Raw genomic sequence first — 21,405 nt, forward strand, 5'->3', positions numbered from 1 at the left:
TGTTATTACAAATAAGTTGTAATTCTGTTGCACATGTTGCTTGCCATTACTTCCTGCCAGTAATTCTCGTTTCTTTTGGACTTTGTATTCATCATTTCTGGTGTTGCCAATACAGTAGATGGTGAGTTAACCATCCCAATACCAACCAGGAGTGACTGCCTCTTTTGTTTTTCTTTCTGTTAGACAGTGTTAGAACTACAAAATACATTTAAGACCAATACTTTTTTTATTATCTAAGTTTATTGCATATTAATTGGGGGTTTTCAGAACAATACATAAGACTGAAAAGGAGGAGACCATGTCAATACTACAATAGGGACCAGACCATGAAATGCATTACAATTTAACAGATATTAGAGCACCTATCAGAATTTTCTCTCTAATCTTGGTCCATTCCTAGATCATTTTAGAGAACTGGTCCACAACTTAAGTTTAATAATTTAGACACAGAAATCAAAATTTCAGTGAATGAATAGGGATAGAGTTGGCAAAATATATATAGAGAAATAGTTAAAAGTACTATTTTCCAAAATCTTCTACTATGAATACAGAAACAGAATTCTATTCCTAGAAGATTGATCAAGAATATAACAAATGATTTTTATCATTCTTTTCTTCTAATTAATTGTTCCCTGTTATTCAATTCTGGTCGCAACACAATGACATAGCATTTTGGCAAAAAGATGCAACTGAGAAGCCCAGCACCGGAGGCTAAGATGGAAAAGATCTCAACAGCCACCGTGTATTTTCCCTTGGAGCTTAAATATGCTGGGACAAAGGACAACCAAACACTGCAAAAGACCAACATGCTGAATGTGATGAACTTAGCTTCATTGAAACTGTCTGGTAACTTCCTAGCAAGGAAAGCTGTTGTGAAGCTGATAAGAGCCAGGAAACCCATATAGCCAAGGACACAATAAAACATGGCCACAGAGCCTTCATTACATTGTAGTATAATTTTTTCAGGCACTGAGACCATATCAACATCTGGGAAAGGGGGAGCCATTGATAACCACAAAATACAGATGCTTGCTTGGATCAGGGAGCAGGAAACAACAATGGAATTGGTTAATTTCTTCCCCACCCATTTTCTCATGCTAGATCCTGGCTTGGTAGCCATGAAAGCAAGAACCACTGTGATGGTTTTGGCTAAAATAGAAGAAACAGCCACTGAGAAAATCATTCCAAAAGTTGTTTGTCGGAGAAGACAGGTCACCTTTCCAGGCTGGCCAATGAATAGTAGCAATGAAAGGAAGCAGAGCAGGAGGGAGATGAGGAGAATATAGGTCAGATCCCGGTTGTTGGCTATGACAATGGGAGTGTTATGGTTCTTTACAAATATTCCTAGCACCAGAACTGTGACTAGGGAAAAAGAATGTGCAAGACAGGCTAAACTCAACCCTAAAGGTTCTTTGTAAGTCAAGAAACTGACAATTTTTGGAACACAGAAGTCTTTTCTTGTGTTGGGATAACAGTCGTCTTTGCATTTAAAGCATTCATTTTTGTCTAAAAAAAGAAGAAAAGATTTTATGTTTATTTTGCAAGCATGTCATGAATATGAATCCTATCATAGTGATAAACCAACTTTTAAAACAAAAATTAGGTTTCTAGAAAGTCTTCAAACTCACTGATTTTTGATAAATTTTGAACAACTTAACTATCTTTTTATCTTTTTTTTTGAAAATTTTATTGATTTTTAAAAACAAACATAAACAAACAAAACATAGAACATAAAAACATAAAACATCTTTTTTGAAAGCAGCCTGATCCTGGGTTACGTCTCTTCGTGCAGACACAAATTCCAATTCATGCTCATTTTTATATTCCATTCCATATCTTATTAGCATTCTACATTTTCTATATAACTTCTCCCCTCTTTCAACTTTTAAAATTTTATTTTATTTATTTCATCTCATTTCAAATCATCATACTTATATTCTTTGTCTGTCCTGTTTCAGCTGTCTATTATCTTTTCTCATTAATCAAAATTTCTCCTGTGATCACTGATTGGAGTATGACGCCTTTATATCTTTCCCCTAAAATTATAACACTTAATATAATACATAACTTTCGTTCAGATTCTGCTTGGTACATTCTAAAACTACACACTGTATTTTAAAAAAAGAAAAAATTATGAATATATAATATAATTAAAACAACAATCCATACCAATTCAATTCTATCGTTAATATTAATATTTATTTAAATCTTAAACATTTTACACATTACTTTTCAAATAGGTATCATACTTCTATGGGAACACTTATAAACTTTCCATAGTTATTTTCCCCCCACTTCACTTATATTTTATAAAACATTGAGTAATTAAAATGTTCCCATTCCTTCCTAATTCAATTCTCTCATTTATTTCTTTTCATTTATTTTGTTCACAAAAGTTTCACTGAATTACACTGACTGTTTTATCCCACTTTTTAATCATATGTTATTTCCAATTTTCTAACATTATTTCTAATACAAATATAACAATACAATCTTATGTACCTTTGCAGAATAGCTTTTTCAGTTAAATTTTCACCCATTATCTCTGAATAAGTCCTGTTTCTTTTACATCTTGCTCCAAACCTTGTAACTTCTCTTCCCATCCTTCCTCCCTTGCTTCATCTCTCTCCCCTTTTTACCCCCTTGTCTCTCCACCTCTATTTCCCTCTTCTGTATTCCCCTTTTCTGTTGCTTTCTAACATTATATTCACTTTTCACATTATTTCCCCCCTTTTTGGTTGTTTTTTAGGTCTTAAATTCTCCATTCTCTTTCCCCCCTTTCCCCTTTCTTTCCCTGATAAAGTTACTTGTTCATTAAAGATGGCTTCTTCTTTGTCCCAATCTTCTTGTTGCGCAGTCTTTTCTTATTGTTTCTTGTAGACACCAATCACCATTTCTAAGAATTGAAAAATGGAACCAAAGGAGCCCTTCCCTTCTTGTTCCTCTTCTTTATATTTTTTAAATTCGATTTTCAGTTCATCCAGTTCATTCAGTTCATCCAGAGGTGATGCCATTGTAGAGGGTTTTTTTTGAACAAGCACCCAATTGTTTTTAGTCATTCAAATATGATTTCCAAAAGTCCCAAAGTCACCAAACAATCCAAATACACACAAGCTGTTTCTTTTAACACTTTCTTCTTTTTTCACTTTCTTCTTGGGGTTACTATTTAGTTGCAAAGTTCCAGTTAAAATGTATCCTTTAGAAGTCTTGTTAATATTTAACTTTAAATTCTTTTGAATTCCAAGCAGTCTCCTCCTTCCAAGTCCTGCCCTTATTCTTTTCCTCTCCCTTCCCACTTATAGCAAAAAAGGATTTTTTAGTGTTCAGAAATCTTTATTGTCCCTTTGGCATTTAATTATATTTCCAGTTTAATTACCTGTTGGTGCCAAAGCGGATTTTTCCGATTTCTTTATTCAGATCTTCTCGTTGTCAGCGTGAGGAAGGAGAGTGAAGAAAAAAAAACTTTCCCTTTTCACTTTCGTTTGCTGCTTCCGACTCTTCTTTGGGAGCGATGTATCTTTTGTAAAATTTAAATTCCAGGGTACCTTAGTTGTTACTTTTTGTCCCGGTCAGCCAAAAACTTTCACTTCTTAACTTCCTCCTGCACTTTCTTTTCTGGCTGAGTGCTTCTTTGAGGTGGCCATTTCTGACCACTTACCACTCTTACTGCCTTCGGGATAGGGAGTTTAGCCAGCTGAGGAGGAGAGGTGCAGCTCCCCTCGACCCTGCTGGGTCTCCCCCATCTTCACCACCTCTACGGGGTGGCTTAGCCCTGAAGCCAGCTGGCTCGGGGCGCTCCAGCAGCGAGCCCAGGCAGAAACCACGCACGATCGCTGATTCCTGCCTGCCGCTGAAGCCCTGCAAACCGGAAGAACTATCTTTTTATCTTTTGAATTTTATTTAAAATGAAGAATCTGTCTACATTAAGAATAGAAGCACAGGCATATTACAACAACACCAGAAGAGTGAAACAGTGTTCAAATTCAGTGAAAGAGAAATCAACAAGGCAATTAACACCTCAGCAATTTCAGATATTAAATACACAGCTGGATATGTGGACTAAATTAGATATGAACTAGAAGCCCTGGATAGCGAGTCCAGAAAAATAATGACCCTGTCAGAAGAGAATATTTGTAGCTCAGGGTTGAACCATGGGGTTCTTGGTATTCTCTAAATTTGGTTGTTTTATTGTAGACATTTTATTATCAAACTAGGTAACAGCAACAATATTACAATGCTGTTGATTACTGTTTGATTGTCAGAGTTGGTAGTTCCTGGCTTGGGATATTGCTTCCTGCTTAATTGTTTGTATAATATTAATATTGGTGTTAATCTCTTCTGGATGTTGATTGATAGCACAGAGATGGTATGGTCTTTTAGCTTTTTGATTATTCCTTTTGAAATGATACACAGATGTTGTGTATCTCTATGTGCCTGTTAATGGCTGATTTATCTGAATGTCAGTTTTCAGGAATGTCCAGGAATTCTCTATCATTTTTGGACTTGGCTTGTTCTAGGATGTTCATGGTTTCCTAGTTAAAACTACAGTGAAGTCTGTATATGTCTTATGCAATTAAGAAGTTTTCATCATGTCTTCTGATTTCTAGTTGGTCTCCATGGATATGCTCTGCTAGTCTTCTGCCTGATTGTCCTATATAGGATTGTCTTACAAACCTTACACTGAATGGAGATACAATGTCAGGATTGTATGTATATACCTCCTGTATTCTTTTCTTAGTCTATTGGTTCTTTTGGTTTACTAAAGATGTTTTGGAGGGCTTTAGTTTGTTTGTGTACTACCATGATGCCATGTGGTTGTAATCATCTATCGGTTGTTTCTGAAATGTTTTCATGTATGGTAGTGTTACCTTTTTCACGGATTGTATTCATTATGCTGTAGTGTGTTAAATGGTCAGGCAGCTTTTGATAAAGTTGCATGAGTCTACATCTTGTTGAAAGATGTAGAAATGATCTGTTTTTTCATGATGTTTAGGGTTGCTACAATGTATTTGGGTTCATCTAAATAGTTCTTACACAGGTTGTCTTGTGGTAGTTTTGGGTTGTGATTTTAGTTGTGGAGCATTTGATTAGTGTAGCAGGTTTTATGATAGATTTGTGTTTCTGATTGCATTTCAAATTCCCAGAGATTGTGGAAGGAGCTGCTGGCTGCTTGTGAAGGAAGCAGAGGGTGAGTAGAAAGGAGAAAGATAGCGGCCAAGAATAATATAACTACTGTATAAACCAAGAATACCAATAAGACATTTAGGGTAAGCACACTTGAGATTGTGATTTTATTTTATTTCAAAATGACCGGCTTAGTTTAGTGCAATACTTGTTTTACAGTGTCTTTCGCAGGACTCTTTTCAAACTTGGATACTGTCCTCTTTGTAAAAAAATTACCAGTCTACATGGACAGATTACCTATCTAGAATCTCTAATCTGTGCTCTCCAAGCAGAAATTTGGTGCCCAAGCCAGCCATCTATTGAGCTGCCGTGCTACCAGCCCCCACTACCACAAAGATCCTACAGGAAAAGGGCAGGACAACCATGGGATCTGGCAGGGTGAGAGCTGTGGACCATATACACAAAACTTTTGCTGTGTCCCAGCATAACAGATACAATGCCCTTGCTGACCTTAATAGGGATACTAAAGTGACAGGTCAAGGTAGTTGTGATAATGATAACTCAAGTAAGCCAGAGATCATGGTCCTAGAAGAAGAACTTACTTTGGAAAGGAGAAAGTGTGAATCAGGTATTACGCACCAGTCACACAAGAAGAGAAAGATATCCAAAAAGAGAAGCCACCTTCTGGTTGGGGACTCAATTGTAAGGGATGTAAATTTAGGAAAGGATACTGAGGTTTTGGAAGAGATCGGGTGTCTACCAGGTGCGACTGCCAGCAGAGACAAGAAGCGTATTCTTAAGATAGTCATAATGCCAGCAAGGACTGTGATGTTGATGCTATTATCCATCTTGGTACAAATGATCTGTCCCAGAAGGATGTACTTTCTGTTCAGAAAGACTTCCAGAGCTTGGGGTATGAACTTCTGGGGCTGTAGGCTTATCTTTTCAGAGGTTCTACCAGTATACAAGGAACAAAAAGGGAAAGGCCAGCATGTAGCAGAGTTTAATGTGTGGCTAAAGGAGTGGTGTAAAGGGGAAGGCTTTGGTTTTATTAGTCATGATGTCTGCAGCTGGTCCAATGAAAAACTGTACAAAAGAGATGAGTTACTTGGCATTAAATTCACAGATTTCCTGGATAAACATTTAAACTGAACAGTGGGGACAGAGAATTAATGGATTCAGAACATTTCTGTCCCCAGCAACCTAAAACTAATAAGGATACCAGTGCATGCAAAATAGATGTTTGTGCAGGTAAGATGATCAACCTTGATGCCAACCAAAACCAAGCATTTAATAGGGAGTGCCATACCATGTGCACTAATCAAACAGGTGGCAAGAAAGTAGGGACAGGCAGGCACAACACAGGTTATGTAGACAGTAAACACAGTGTCAGACATAAAGATCTCAAGTGCTTATATACAATTGTGCAAAGTCTGGGGAACAAACAGGGTGAACTCGAACTATGAATACATGAAGGTAAATATGATATATTTGGAATAACAGAAACTTGGTGGGACGAAACCCATGATTGGAACATACTGGTAGAAGGATACAAACTATTCAAAAAAAACCAGATAAGTGGAGGTGGAGTTGCACTGTATGTAAGGGACCACTATATTGCTACAGAAATGCATGAAACTAAAGATGAAAACCTCCTAGAATGCATATGGGTCAATATAAAAGAAAAAAAAGAATGACATGGTCATAGGTGTACATTATAGGCCACCCAATCAAGCAGAAAATATAGATGTCCTTTTTGCCAGCCAACTAACAAACATATGCAGGAAACACACAACAATAGTAATGGGAGACTTCAATTATCCTGATATCAATTGGAAAAATAATTCTACACCAAGTGAGAAATCAAATAAGTTCCTAACCAACCTAGCTGACAACTTTGTTGTCCAAAAGGTAGAGGGTGAAACTAGAGGGACAGCCATACTGGACTTAATTCTTACAAACAGAGAAGAAGTGATAGAGGGAGTTGAAACTGCAGGAACCTTGGGTGAGAGTGACCATGTCATACTAGAATTCAACATAACACAAACACAAGCAATAGAACAGGGGTCCCCAACCACCGGGCCTCGGACCGGTACCAGGCTGCGGAGCACTCTCTACCGGGCCGCAAAGATTTTTTTTTTTAAAAATGGCGGCTTTCTTCACCTTCGGTGAATGCTGCTGGGATCGGGATCAAGGACACAAATGAAAGAAGGGGAGGAGGAAGCAACCGAAGCCTGTCCTTCTCTCTGGGTCAGCTCTCTCAGTCACTCTCGCTCCTCCACCAGCCCAGGAAGAAACTGCTTCAAAGAAGCGGGGGGCTTTCCTGTCGCCCAGCGCCTCCGAGCGCCCGTTTCCCCACCCCACCCCCGTCCGCCCGCCCGCCCCGTCTGCACGCGCGGGTTCAACCCAGTGCTCCGTTCTGCCTGCCTGCCTGCCTCGTTAATGGTTGAATCGGAACAGCTTCGGCTGAGTAAAAGAGGCAAATAGTTATTATTCTCAGCCGAAGCTGCTCCCAAACAACCAGAAACTAAGGCAGGCAGGCAGGCAGGCAGAACGGGACACTGTGGATTGAAGCGCGCACACGGGCGGGCGGGCGGGCGGGGTGGGGATGGGGGTGAAACGGGCGCTCGGAATAGCTGCGGCAAAGGAAAGCCCCCGCTTCTTTGAAGCAGTTTCTTCCTGGGCTGGTGGAGCAGCGAGAGAGCGAAGCCTCCTTCTCTTCTCTCCCCCCCCCGGTCCTTGCAAAAATTTTCTGCTTGAAACCGGTCCCTGGTACAAAAAAGGTTGGGGACCACTGCAATAGAACATAATGACACCAGAGTCTTGGATTTTAAAAGAGCTGATTTCAATAAACTCAGAGAGAACTTGGGAAAGATTACATGGATGAAAATCCTAAAGGAGAAAACAACTCAAGAATCTTGGGAAACTCTAAAAAGTATGATCATAGAAGCCCAGACCAGCACAATACCACTGAGAAAGAAAAACAAGAAATCCAAGAAGAAACCAGCATGGTTGCACAAAGATCTCTCTGGCAAATTGAAAGAAAAAAAGGACAAGTACAAAAAATGGAAAGAAGGACATACAACTAAGGCAGAATATCAGCAGATAGCCAGAATCTGCAAAGACGAAGTCAGGATAGCAAAGGCTCAAAACGAACAAAGACTTGCAACAAAAGCCAAAGATAATAAAAAAAGTTTCTTCCAACAAATAAATAACAAGAAAAAAAATCAAGGAAACAATCGGTCCACTAAAGAGAGAAGATGGCAAGGAAGTAACAGGCAACAGAGAGAAAGCAGAACTGCTTAACTCATTCTTTGCATCTGTTTTCACGCAAAAAGAAACTATAGTTCAACCCACCAAAAACATAACTGTAAAAGACAGACCAGAAATAAAAGTTAAAATAAGCAAAAAAATAGTAAGAGAACACCTGTCTGATCTTGATGAACACAAATCACCGGGGCCTGATGGATTACATCCCAGAGTTTTAAAGGAGCTGGCAGAGGTCATATCAGAACCACTGCTCCATATCTTTCAAAAATTCTGGAGTACTGGGAGGACTGGAAAAGAGCTGATGTGGTTCCCATCTTCAAAAAAGCAAAAAACAAAAAACCAGACCCAGGAAACTATAGAGTCTAGACCAATCAGCCTAACATCAATACCTGGAAAAGATAATAAAAAAACAGATCTGCCAACATCTAGAAACAAGTAAAGTAATAACTAGCAGTCAGCACCAGTTTCTTAAGAACAGATCATGCCAAACCAATCTTATTTCATTCTTCAACACAGTGACGAAATTGGTAGACCAGCAAAATACTGTGGATATAATATATTTAGATTTCAGCAAGGCATTCAACAAAGTAGACCACAACCTACTTCTTAGTAAGCTAGAAAAAAGTGAATAGATAGCACCATCACTAGATGAACTCGCAACTGGCTGGCAAACCGTACTCAACATGTAGTCCTTAATGGGTCTACATGGGTCTTATGGGTCTACATGGAGGGAAGTTAGCAGTGGGGTGCCACAAGGTTCTGTTTTAGACCCAGTACTCTTCAATATCTTCATTAACGACTTAGATGAGGGAATAGAAGGGGAACTTACCAAATTTGCAGATGATACTAAGCTGGCAGGAATAGCTAACACCCAAGAAGATAGACTCAAGATCCAGATGGATCTTGACAGACTAGAACACTGGGCCATATCTAACAAAATGAAATTCAATGTAGAGAAAAGTAAAGTCCTACACTTAGGCAAGAAAAACCAAAAGTACACATATAGACTGGGTGAAACCAGGCTCAATAGCAGTAACTGTGAGAGGGATCTTGGAGTCTTAGTGGACAACCAGCTAAATATGAGCCAGCAGTGTGCAGCAGCTGCCAAAAAAGCTAATGCAATCCTAAGTTATATTAACAGAGGGATACAATTAAGATCAAGGGAAGTACTAATACCACTCTATAAAGCCTTAGTAAGACCACACCTAGAGTACTGCATCCAGTTTTGGTCACCACATTATAAAAAAGATGTTGAGACTAGAAAAAGTACAGAGAAGAGCAACCAGGATGATTAGGGGACTGGAGGCTAAAACTTACAATGAAGAGTTGCAGGAACTGGGCTTGGCTAGTCTAGTAAAGAGAAGGACCATGATGTCAGTCTTCCAATATTTGAGGGTCTGCCACAGGGAGGGAGGAGTCAAGCTATTTTCTAAAGCACCCAAAGACCAGACAAGGAATAATGGATGGAAACTGAACAAGGAGAGATTTAACCTGGAAATAAGGAGAAACTTTCTGACAGTGAGAACAATCAACCAATGGAACAGCTTGCCCTTGGAAGTTGTGGGAGCGCCATCACTTGAGACTTTCAAGAAGAGATTGGACTGCCATTTGTCAGAAATGGTGTAGGGTCTCCCGCTTGGGCGGGTGGTTGGACTAGATGACCTACAAGGTCCCTTCCAACTCTGATTATCTGTTATCTGATTTGATACTCCCTCTGCTGATGACAATATCCTTTGAAGATGTTGATAGTTTCATGTGTCCAAATATACCAAATACACTAAGATGTAAATCCCCAGTATCATGGATTTTATCAACCTTTGCCTCACCACCTGCTTTCAGTTTGATGGAAATATATACCAACAAATTGTAGGATCACACACGAGATCACCATTCTCAAGACTCATAGCAGAGATCATAATGCAATGTCTAGAAATTCCCATGCAAACAACCCAAAATATGGATCCAGTATGTAGATAATATATCTATCATGATAAAAAAGGAATAATTTGAAAAAACACATGAAAATATCAACAACACCTTCAAAGGAATATTTTCAAGAAATATCTTTTGCTTGCAAACAAGAACTGGTGGGAACAACAATATAGACAAAGTATTAGAAAATAAAGACACCAAACTCTGGGACTTTAGAATGCAAACAGATAAGCACCTGCCACAAAGCACCCCACAGTTAACTGTCAAGAAGAAAGACAACAAAAAATGATCTAAATAGTCTTTACAGAGAGGAGCATATATGCAAGAATATTTCATAAATTCCTCAATGACAGATGTTAATTTTAAAAAAGACAGATTGATTCTCTAAAGCAGGAAATAGCTACTGATAATTCATGAGCAAATTATGTTTGAACTTCTATTGAACACTTTGAGAAATGCCTTATCAATGTATCACAGCTTCTTACTATCTGGAGTAACTCAAAACATAATATACAGGTAGTCCTTGACTTACGAACATTTGTTTAGTGACCGTTCAAAGTTACAACTGCATTGAAAAAACTGATTTATGACCATTTTTCACATTCACAATTATTGCGGCATACCTGTGGTTACATGATCAAAATTCAAATGCTCAGCAACTGACATGCATTCATGACAGTTACAATATTCTGAGATCATGTGATCAGCTTTTCTAAGCTTCTGACAAGTAAAGCCAGATTCACTTAACAATCTTGTTACTGACTTAACTGCAGTGATTCGTTTAACAATTGTGGCAAGAAATGTCATAAAATTGGGCAAAGTTCATTTAACAACTGTCTTGCTTAGCAATGGAAATTTTGGGCTCATAAGTTGAGCACTTTTAAGTTGTGATCATAAGTTGAAGACTACATGTACTTCAATTTTAGGCAATTTTGTTTCAGGTAATCTAGATCAAATGATTATTTTTTTACCATTCTCAGTTGAAATGCTCCCATCTGGGCATGGAATGCAATCATAGCAGCAAAATGGCTTCCCTTCCTTGACTTTCTTGTTGAAACCTGGATAACAGCTCTCAGTACAGATAGAAATAGGCTGCACCTAGAAATGAAAGAAGATAACAATAGAAGGCATTCATTTTTGTCAATTTAATGCACACATTAATCTCTTTCTGGTCCATAACACTTTTGCTTATATTCATACATTAATAAACTTTGAACCCGCCCCCCATTAATTTGTTTGAAGCAGAAAAGGCAATAAAATATAGTAAAATAGCTCTTTAACAAAATTATTGTCTTCCAACAAAAGAGTTAACTTCCATTTCTCAAACAGTAACTTGCAGAACGTTTAGGAGGCCATAAAATATTGTACTCCAAAAGGTAGAAACAAAAATATTGCTATTGTAAATAAAATAGAAGAGGCTACCATCTTGCAGGTGCTTACTTTAAGAAAGTTGGATAAAATAAATAAGAGAATTACCTGCCTCAATTTAGCTAAGAGCATCCAAACACTTTATCATATACTGCCAGACATCTTAAATGTTGTAAGTGATACTAATGGATGTCCTCTTATTTTAATATTCCCCCAATGGTCACTCCTGAAGTCAACTGTGCTATTATGAAGATTTGGGTATTAATGCTGAAATATAGTAATTGTTATACCTCACTAGAGTATTTAGGGTTCATGTAATAATATGCTAATATGGTGTCTTTTACAGCGAGTTCATCTAATTCAAGCCACATGCATCTAGTATTATTTATTATGTCCTAACCTCTTCAATCTTTTTAATCTGGTAATTTCATTTAAAATTGGACTATGACTAAGAGTGGCCACTTGCTGCTATTACTTTATTGGGGTTCTAATCCACACTCAACTTCCTTGGCCAGTATGATTTGGGTTAGGAATAATGACATAGGTATTAAAATTCTTAGATTTCTATGATCAGTAAAGGCCACAAAAGTGACACAATTATTTCTTATTTAGACAGAATTGTTTCTTATATAGGCAATCACTTGATCTATATGATCTCATTTAGAATCCACATCCTGGAAAGAATTTAGATACATAAATTTCACTATATAAATTTTACTAGTTCTCTATCAGTTTATCAGCATGTCATAACTAACTCTACTTGTATCAAGCAAAAACTCTGGTTTGACCAATGCTGCATACAAGCTCAACCTTTACTTACAACCACAGCTGAGAACAAAATTTCTATTTCTGAATAAGGCAGAAATAACTGTTGCTACAGTTGTTAAGTGAATCACTTCAGTTGATTCCAGAATAAAAGTCAGAATTGAGAACCAGGTGTGATAACTGGAGCTTACCTGGTTGAACAAATTGTGCCATGTAATGAGGTCATCATTGATAGTTAAACCTTGATCTGGAGGAGCTAGGTGATCCATCTTCCCAACTTTTACACGAAGAAATGATTTGTTTGGAAAAGCAATCCAGTTGATAATATCAAACCCAGCTCTTATTATGCCATTTTGGTCAAAGGAGATCTGGTCCCCAGCACTATTGTTAAAAGAGACTCTTCTTAGAAAGTAATGAAGCTGAGCAAATAAATAAATAATTAAACCATATAAATAAAAATGCAAGAGTTTTTGGCAGATTAAATTACTCATTCCCATGATGATAGTTTTCATAGAAGAAAAAAAAGATATACAACTTCATTCTTTGTTCATATCTTTTACCGTAATTTATTGTAATTGAATCTCGCATACACATAGAGGCAATAGAGTTGGAAGGGACCTTGCCAGTCTTCTATGCAAGCCAAAGATCCTATACTATTTCAGATAAATGATTTTCCAGGCTCTTTTTTAAAGCCTCCAGTGATGGAGCACCTACAACTTCTGAAGGCAAGTTGTTCCACTGGTTGGTTGTTCTCTTTTATTTCTCTTCAGTTCTAGGTTGCTTCTCTCCTTGGTTAGCTTCCATCCATTGATTCTCAACTTGCCTATTGGTGCTTTTGAAAATAGTTTGACCCCCTCATCTTTTTAGGAGACCTTCAAATATTGGAGCACTGCTATCATATTTCTCTGTTTCTTTCTCTCACACACACAGAGTCAGAGAGACAAACAGACAGATACAAAAACAGGTGTAAGAGATAAACACAGTTCCATGAGAGATTCAGAAGGAAAACAAGAGGATTTTCCATTATTATGCTCACAAATATATAACTTTATATATAACTTTAAGTGCCCAAACTTCATACCAAGGAACTTAATAGAATTCATCACATTCAGATGGAAAGGAAATATTCTGATAAAGCTATGAGCTTTTATTTCATATTCAGGAGATGGGAAAGCAGATGAAATGCAGATGCAGGCTTACCAACATACTTAGATGCATGGTGCTCTGGCAAATGAGGATATTGATTACCTGTAATACCTGTATTACCTGTAGGATATCTTGTTTACGATTTTTTCCTCCTCTTCTGACCCCCATTGCTCTGTGTTTATATCTAGATGTGGATATGGCATGGAAAGCATGAGCTATTGCATAAATACCATTGTAGATGCTATAGCTATGGCCAGTCATGTCTATTTCAAAAATAGGGGCAGGAAGGCTCTTCAGATCCTCTGTCCCAGTACAAATGTCTTCAAGCACATCACTCACAACCTCATCTGAGAATACACAGTTAAAGGCATCTTGCCAAAATTGACTGATAAATCCATTTTCCTTTCTACTTAAGATAGGGTTTTGCTTTGCAACAAATGACCGAAACTCTGGTAGATAAGCAGAGGGCATTGAGAAGGAAAGGGCACCATGGATTATTTCTGTACTCCAGGAACGTTGAAATGCTGAGGCAGTCAGCTCTATCTGGGCTGTCATTATCCACACAATACCTTTTGCTTTAGTTCTTATATTTTCTATACTTGGTATATATTGCAACCATCTCAAAAATATCATGGTGAAGGATTCCCCATAGATCACAAATGCATTGGTGTTACTACCCATGACTTGATTATAGATTTTTACTCCTTTCTGAAGCATACCATAAAGTCCGTCTATATCACTAAATTTGGCAATTTTTTCAATGAAAGAGTAGCAAATCTCTCTTTTGGAAAAAACAGGAATCATAGTTTGTACAAATTTTTCACTTTGGTCATCATCCATGGTCAGGATCCCAATCCATGTCCACCTAAAATGTAGGAGCAGTGAGACAATTCCTGTATATTGAAGTGGATCTGGGGGAACCATCTGGTAAAAAGTGAATTCTGCAGATTGTTCATTCATCAATGGAGCTGAGCCATAAATAAGCTAGAGAGAAGTGGGGAAAAATAACAACAGCATGCATAGAACCCTTACAATGTAGATAAAATATTTTAAGAACCCTACCAGTGCTTACATAAAGCAACCTTCAACCTTAGTCGAAATTCTATTTCAGTTCCTGCTGTATTTAATGTATGAATTGTTTTATCATAAATCCTATGGTGGTGCTTCAATGTAGAATTCATTGGAACATCCTTTCAAACATCACAATGATGTTAAATTGCATTAGGAAATTCTGAAATGTTTTTGGAATTAAAAATGATTTAGAGAGATTCAGTATATTTTTGAGCTCATGATCCATGAAAGAACATGGATCCTTCTTCCTTATTTTGATAGAATTTGTAGATATTCCCTGACAGGCAAGGAATGATGCATTCTGCTTTCATTTTCTATTTGGCTTTTACCCAAATTAAAACCAGCAATATTTTGTTGCTACCTCATTTTAAGTTTTAGCTGCTTTGTCTGACTTGTTGAATGTTCCTTTCAGCCTTCCTGTTCTGAGTATTTACAGATCTGTTCCCGTTGATTCCCAATTTCCTGCATTTTGTTCCCCAAAAAGCCAGTATTTCCTTTCTGTCACTTTCTCCTTTCTGCTTACCTTGCACTCCAGAAATATAAAGTGTAGTGTGGAACCAATATGTCATGTAAGGATGTAATTTAGACTATTTATTAACATAATATGTCCAAAGCACATGGTCAGATATTTTTTATAATATTGTAGAAATAGAATGTAAGAGTTCATTTTAAGAAGGATCAAACCTTAACAATAAAGCATGCAAAAGGTGAGCTATGTGTGAATGAGACATTAGAGGTGACACTGTCTTGAAAGGGATGTTAAGAAATTATTCAACAATATTTTGTTCTGTAGCAATTAAAACTACCTAACAGGATTTATGTATGTTAAATTTCATGTACATAATAAAAAATACCTGTGGAACTTTATAGATATCCAAGATGGTAGAGACATGAAGAGAGATTTCAGCATCCAATCCTCCAACAACAGATAGTAAATTATTATGGATGTTGCAGCTGTAATTGGGAATCAGTCTCTCCACTGATGAGAGAAACAGCATTGTAGCCTGATATGTCCTTTGAGCATTGTCATAGCTGTCATAAATATAGAAGCCCAAGGTGAGATTGTGTAAGATTTGAGGGTTTTCATTTATCTCTTTTATAGCAAATGCCATAGCTAGGATGTGTTGGTAATTCTTAGCAACGGGGCTGCAATGAGAGAATATAAATAGAGATAAAAAATACCAATGTTTAGCTTCAGAACACTTCATTCTCTGCACAATTGACAGCAGTGTATAACTTTTTCCCAGATACACACTCAGGTATATATAAATACTACATATAAATGGACATCATCCATGCAAATTTAGGCAAAGTTAGGCACCAACAGGCAAAAGAATTGGGATAAAAGCATTCATATATGTGAAAGTTTTTATAATTATTTAGTCTGATTATATAAATGAATTTAATATATTTAAAATAAGGAACTAAAGGAATCTGGAAAGTACTTAGAACTCAGAATAAATGGTTTTTAAAGGTATAGCTATTTAAAGTTCTGCAAATAGCTAGGCGTACACACTTTAGCATTTCTATAAAAGTTTCTTACTTGAAAGAAGATTGCATTTCTAGATGATTTTTCAAATTATGATTAAATATTTCCCAGTCAAAAAAACTACTGAAATTGGAAGGGCAAAATCTTGAAAAAATGTATGTAAAAAGGGAGCATTATAAGAGACTGATCAGGATAAAGCAATGAAGACAAGTGAAATATTACAGGAAGAAAAAGAAGATATTTAAATTAAACTTCTAGTAGATACTATCTTGCTTCAATTCCCACCCATCTTCAGAAAACTGGTAAAGAAACAAATATGAAGGAGCCCAAGATTTGGGAATGTTGATTAAATGTATGAATATTTTCCAAACAAAATTTCTCAGTATCTTCTTAGTGTTACCAGATGTAATTAGCTTATGTTGTAAGATATCAGGGTCACATATTACTATTTCAGTGACTGATATCTCTAAAAGGTAATTAAAAGTAAAATTCCTCACATAAAATCTCCAGGCATTGCTGATGGGGGAGGTTCATTTAATCTGAGTTGTTTGAAGACAATTGCAGCCTGTGAAACAATGCCACCAACCATAAGGTCTCCCAGATAATGGTATTTGTGATATGGAGTGTGTGGATTATAGGTGCTGCACCTGTCACTCTTGCACACCATGTGAGGAAGTAGTACTAGCAGGAAAACTAATAAAAATGCCATCCGCTGTACAAAGGCAAATGATAAGATTCTTCTTCTTCTAGGGCCCAGCCATTACTGTATCTATGGTTAATATTGCCTGACTTGAATGGTGTCTCAATCTCCTGGTATAGTCTGAATCTTGGACTGCCTAGCATTAGAATCATGGGTTCTTACTTGTCCATAATCTTGTCTCTTCTCTATGGTTCTAAATGGCATATATCTCAAGAGAGGAAAAGAAGAAAGCAACAATCTTAGTTGTGAATTTTGTTAGTGAGCAGTGAACTGCATGGTGAAGGAGCAAAATAAAATGCAAATCTTTAGATTCAAAACAGAAAGGCTATTATTAAGTCAATTCCCAAAGGATTTGCTGTTGAAATAGCATTCCCTATAGGTTAGCAAAGAGGAATATGTTAATAGTATACAAGTTCAGAGCTATAGTTAAAGATTTAGATAATTGGGTCAAATTGCAGTTATCGTTATTGGGACGTATTTCGATAGTAAAAATGAATATTTTGCCAAAATTGTTGTTCTTGTTTCAGACAGTGCCAGTCAAGTTGGAAAATAATTTTTTTGTAGAATTACACAAATGTATATCAAAATTTATATGGCAGAGGAAAAAACCCAGAGTGAAATATAAATTATTACAGGATGCCAAGAAAAAAGGAGGATTTGACCTTCCAAATTTTGAATTATATTATGATGCTGTTATAGTAAACTGGCTTAAGGATTGGGTTAAATTAGAAAATAGAAGGTTATTAGTATTAGAAGGTTTTGATCTCCAACTTGGCTGGCACGCTTTCATGTGGGATGGAAAATCTAAACAACATTCATATTTCCAAAGGAACCATGTAAGAAATGTGTTGTTTAATATCTGGGGAAAGATTAAAAAAAACCACTACCCAAAGGTTCCATTGTGGCTATCTACATTGGAAGCAGTTACACATCCAAATGTATTGTATTATGAAAATATTGTCAGGTATAAAGATTTATTATAAGACACTGGAAGTTACGGAGGTGGTTCCCCCACCTGAGAAGTGGCTAAAATGCTTCCATGGTTCCCGCTGCTGCTGCCGCTGTTATTGGAGACGGTGCTGGCGAGAGAGGGACAGCTGCAGCTTGGCCTGGGCACTTGGAATGCAGGAATGGGCTGTGCACCGGGACTTTTGCAAACTTGCAGAGCCCGAGGCTGGAGCACAAGGGTAGCAGCAGCAGAGATGCTCGCTCAGCTCTTCTCACGCCCACCCATCCACTCGGGATTAAACCAAAACGCAGTGTGCGGCGCTCCCAGGTACCTCAAAATGTTTTTTTTTCCTGTTGTTATGGGGACGGGGGAAAAACAGGAGCAACTCAGACGCTGTTGATGGAGACAGTGCTGGCGAGACATACTAACAGCCAATGGATTCCAAAGAAAGATTACCCACCTAATCCAAAAAGAAACCCCAACCAAAATCCAAGACAGAGAACAAGAGAACGGCAAAGCCCTCCTCCCATATATAAAAGGCACTACAGACAAAATCAGCAGGATCCTCCAAAAACACAACATTAAAACAGCATTCTGCACAAACAGAAAAATATCCACCATCCTAAGAACCCCTAAAGACAAAATCGAGTTAGAAAACAAAGGAGTATATGAAATCCCTTGCACCGCGTGTCCCACCACATACATTGGACAAACTAACAGAATAATAAGTGCATGCGTTGAAGAACATAAGAACTCAATCAAAAAAGAAGAACCGACCTCTTCCCTGGTCCAACACCTCAAAGCCACAGGACATGAGATTGACTTTAAAAATACCAGAACTATCGCCAAAACCGAACACTTCAACAACAGAATAATCAGAGAAGCCATAGAGATAGAAAAACGCCCACACAGCATGAATAAAAGAGATGACACCTCCCGCTTACCAGCCATTTGGAAACGCGCCCTCATGAACAGGCAGTACCTAACATGATGAATGACACCAGACCCACACCCACGAGGGCCACACAAGATGCCACCACCACACTTCCACGTAAAAAGCAGACTCACATCCACACAGAAGATGAGACACTACCACAGACCAGAAGCTGCACTGCAGCTGCATCACTACCCACTTCAAACCCCTCTGAGCCATACATGAAGCAAACTGACCCCCACCATGAAGATGCAGCACGACCATGAACTCGAAGCCAAACAGCAAGATCACAGCTCACCAGCTCAAATCCCCCAGTAACTAAGACCAACCTGAGCACAACCAAGCCCCCACCTGAACAGAACACACCTCCTGCCAATCAGAACATGGCCAACCCCCAACCAATCAGAACACAGCCAAACCCCAACCAATGAGAACACACCCCACCCAATCAGAACACAGCCAAGCCCCCACCCAATCAAGTCACACCCCACTAGCAGTTAAAGGAAGAAGCAGCTGCAAGCTCACATCACTCTGAGAAGCACAGAGCTGAAGACAGAAGCCTGAATATGATGAATGAGACTTCATCGAAACATTGCCTAGATACTTCCAATCTTACGCGGGAGAAAACCCGAATAACCAAAGATCCACATACAAATACCCGAGAAGCTCAGAATATATATATATATGTTTTCTTAAGTTTCGCGGGTACTTACATGTATGGTGTTCGGCTTGGTTTGGGTATTTTCCCACGTCATTGTAGTTCTTTTTAAAGTTGTAGCAACGTTTCAGCAGAATCTCATCTGCCATCATCAGGCTTCTGTATTGTGTCGTCTGTGGGTCAGACTTTTACAGTGGTTTCAGATTTAAATTTGGGGCAGCCTATTGCTGTGCCAGAATGGTTTTTCCATTCTGGCACAGCAATAGGCTGCCAAATTTAAATCTGAAACCACTGTAAAAGTCTGACCCACAGACGGAACAATACAGAAGCCTGATGATGGCAGATGAGATTCCTGCTGAAACGTTTTAAAAAAAATGACGATGAAATACCTGAACCAATTCGAACACCTATATATATATATATATATATATATATATATATATATATATGTTTTCTTAAGTTTTCGGGTACTTACATGTATGGTGTTCGGCTTGGTTGGGTATTTTCCACGTCATTGTAGTTCTTTTAATATATATATTTTTTTCTGAGGTTCTCGCGGGTATTTGTATGTGGATCTTTGGTTATTCGGGTTTTCTCCCGCGTAAGATTGGAAGTATCTAGGCAACGTTTCGATGAAGTCTCATTCATCATCTTCAGGCTTCTGTCTTCAGCTCTGTGCTTCTCAGAATGATGTGGGGGCTTGGTTGTGCTCAGGTTGGTCTTAGTTACTGGGGGATTTGAGCTGGTGAGCTGTGATCTTGCTGTTTGGCTTCGAGTTCGTGGTCGTGCTGCATCTTCATGGTGGGGGTCAGTTCGCTTCATGTATGGCTCAGAGGGGTTTGAAGTGGGTAGTGATGCAGCTGCAGTGCGGCTTCTGGTCTGTGGTCGTGTCTCATCTTCTGTGTGGGTGGGAGTCTGCTTTTTACATGGAAGTGTGGTGGTGGCATCTTGTGTGGCCCTGGAGATGATGAATGAGACTTCATCGAAACGTTGCCTAGATACTTCCCATCTTACGCGGGAGAAAACCCGAATAACCAAAGATCCACATACAAATACCATGAGAACCTCAGAATATATATATATATATATATATATATATATATATATATATATATATATATATATATATATATATATATATATATATATATATATATGTGTGTGTGTGTGTGTGTGTGTGTGTGTGTGTGTGTGTGTGTGTGTGTGTATATATATATATATATGTGTGTGTGTGTGTATATATATATATACATACATACATACATACATACACACACACACACACACACACATATACACACATATAAAAATTATATAGTATAATTTATTTTATTGTAAAGATATCAGTAGAAAAAAGTAGGTGTTAATCATTCAACTGTTTGGAACCATGTACCCTGCCCTTCATATTTAGTACTTACTTTGACCATTTATACCTGCATTTGATCTTAATAATGCACGACAATATTATCAATCAAGCAGCCTTTAACTTGCAAAATAAGCCATGATGGCAGATATATTGAAACCACAATGATAATGATAGCCTTGAGTTCTGGAAGTTGAAATACTGACTTCTGTAGAGGGCACCAGATTGGAAATGTAATTGTACTGTAAATACCAGCTCATCATTCTTTTTAGAAAAGTAGTTCTATACCTGTACATATGAATATAAATCAGAGTAATATAATATTCATACTGGAATGTATGTATTTGTGCCTGTGATTCAAAGTGAGAATTTTACTTGACTACTGAATTAATATAACGAGAAGAGAAGAGGGGAGGGGGGAGTAAGAGAAGAGAAGATGATAGCATCCTCATGGAATACTGATACATAATATAAATATATTCCAATATATTCACGTTACATCCTTCCATTATGTAACAGAGGGGAAAATAAAATTAAAACAAAAACAAAAGCACCCCAACCTTTGTTTTCCTCCCAACTACTCCCCTGCCCTTTAGAATGCTCACACCAGTATTGGATACATAACAAGAAGAGAAT

General features: G+C 37.8%; 1 protein-coding gene across 1 annotated transcript; it reads right to left on the reverse strand.

Annotated features, from left to right (window-relative positions):
• Nucleotides 1–604: 604 nt before the first annotated feature.
• Nucleotides 605–15,560, reverse strand: LOC113418511 (vomeronasal type-2 receptor 26-like). The gene is made up of 4 exons (XM_026677412.2): nt 15,531–15,560; nt 12,651–12,878; nt 11,298–11,424; nt 605–1,506 (listed from the first exon to the last, which is right to left on the reverse strand). Exons 2-4 carry the CDS (start codon nt 12,726–12,728, stop codon nt 605–607), a joined length of 1,107 nt encoding a protein of 368 aa, XP_026533197.2. The 5' UTR covers nt 12,729–12,878; nt 15,531–15,560.
• Between the last annotated feature and the right edge of the window lie 5,845 nt (nt 15,561–21,405).

This window comes from Notechis scutatus, chromosome Z (genome assembly GCF_049901735.1).
Source record: "Notechis scutatus isolate UNSWTSFEM ecotype Mainland chromosome Z, rNotScu1.2, whole genome shotgun sequence".
NCBI lineage: Eukaryota > Metazoa > Chordata > Lepidosauria > Squamata > Elapidae > Notechis > Notechis scutatus.

Bases quoted from the DNA above. Each gene is read 5' to 3' on its own strand.
- LOC113418511 (XM_026677412.2), bottom strand. From the start codon at position 12,728: ATGGATCACCTAGCTCCTCCAGATCAAGGTTTAACTATCAATGATGAC. The intron at 11,425-12,650 runs GTAAGCTCCAGT...TTTCATTTCTAG, and splicing joins GGCACAATTTGTTCAACCAG to GTGCAGCCTATTTCTATCTG. The intron at 1,507-11,297 runs GTAAAAAAATAA...TTCTTTTTTTAG, and splicing joins GAGCATTTCAACTGAGAATG to ACAAAAATGAATGCTTTAAA.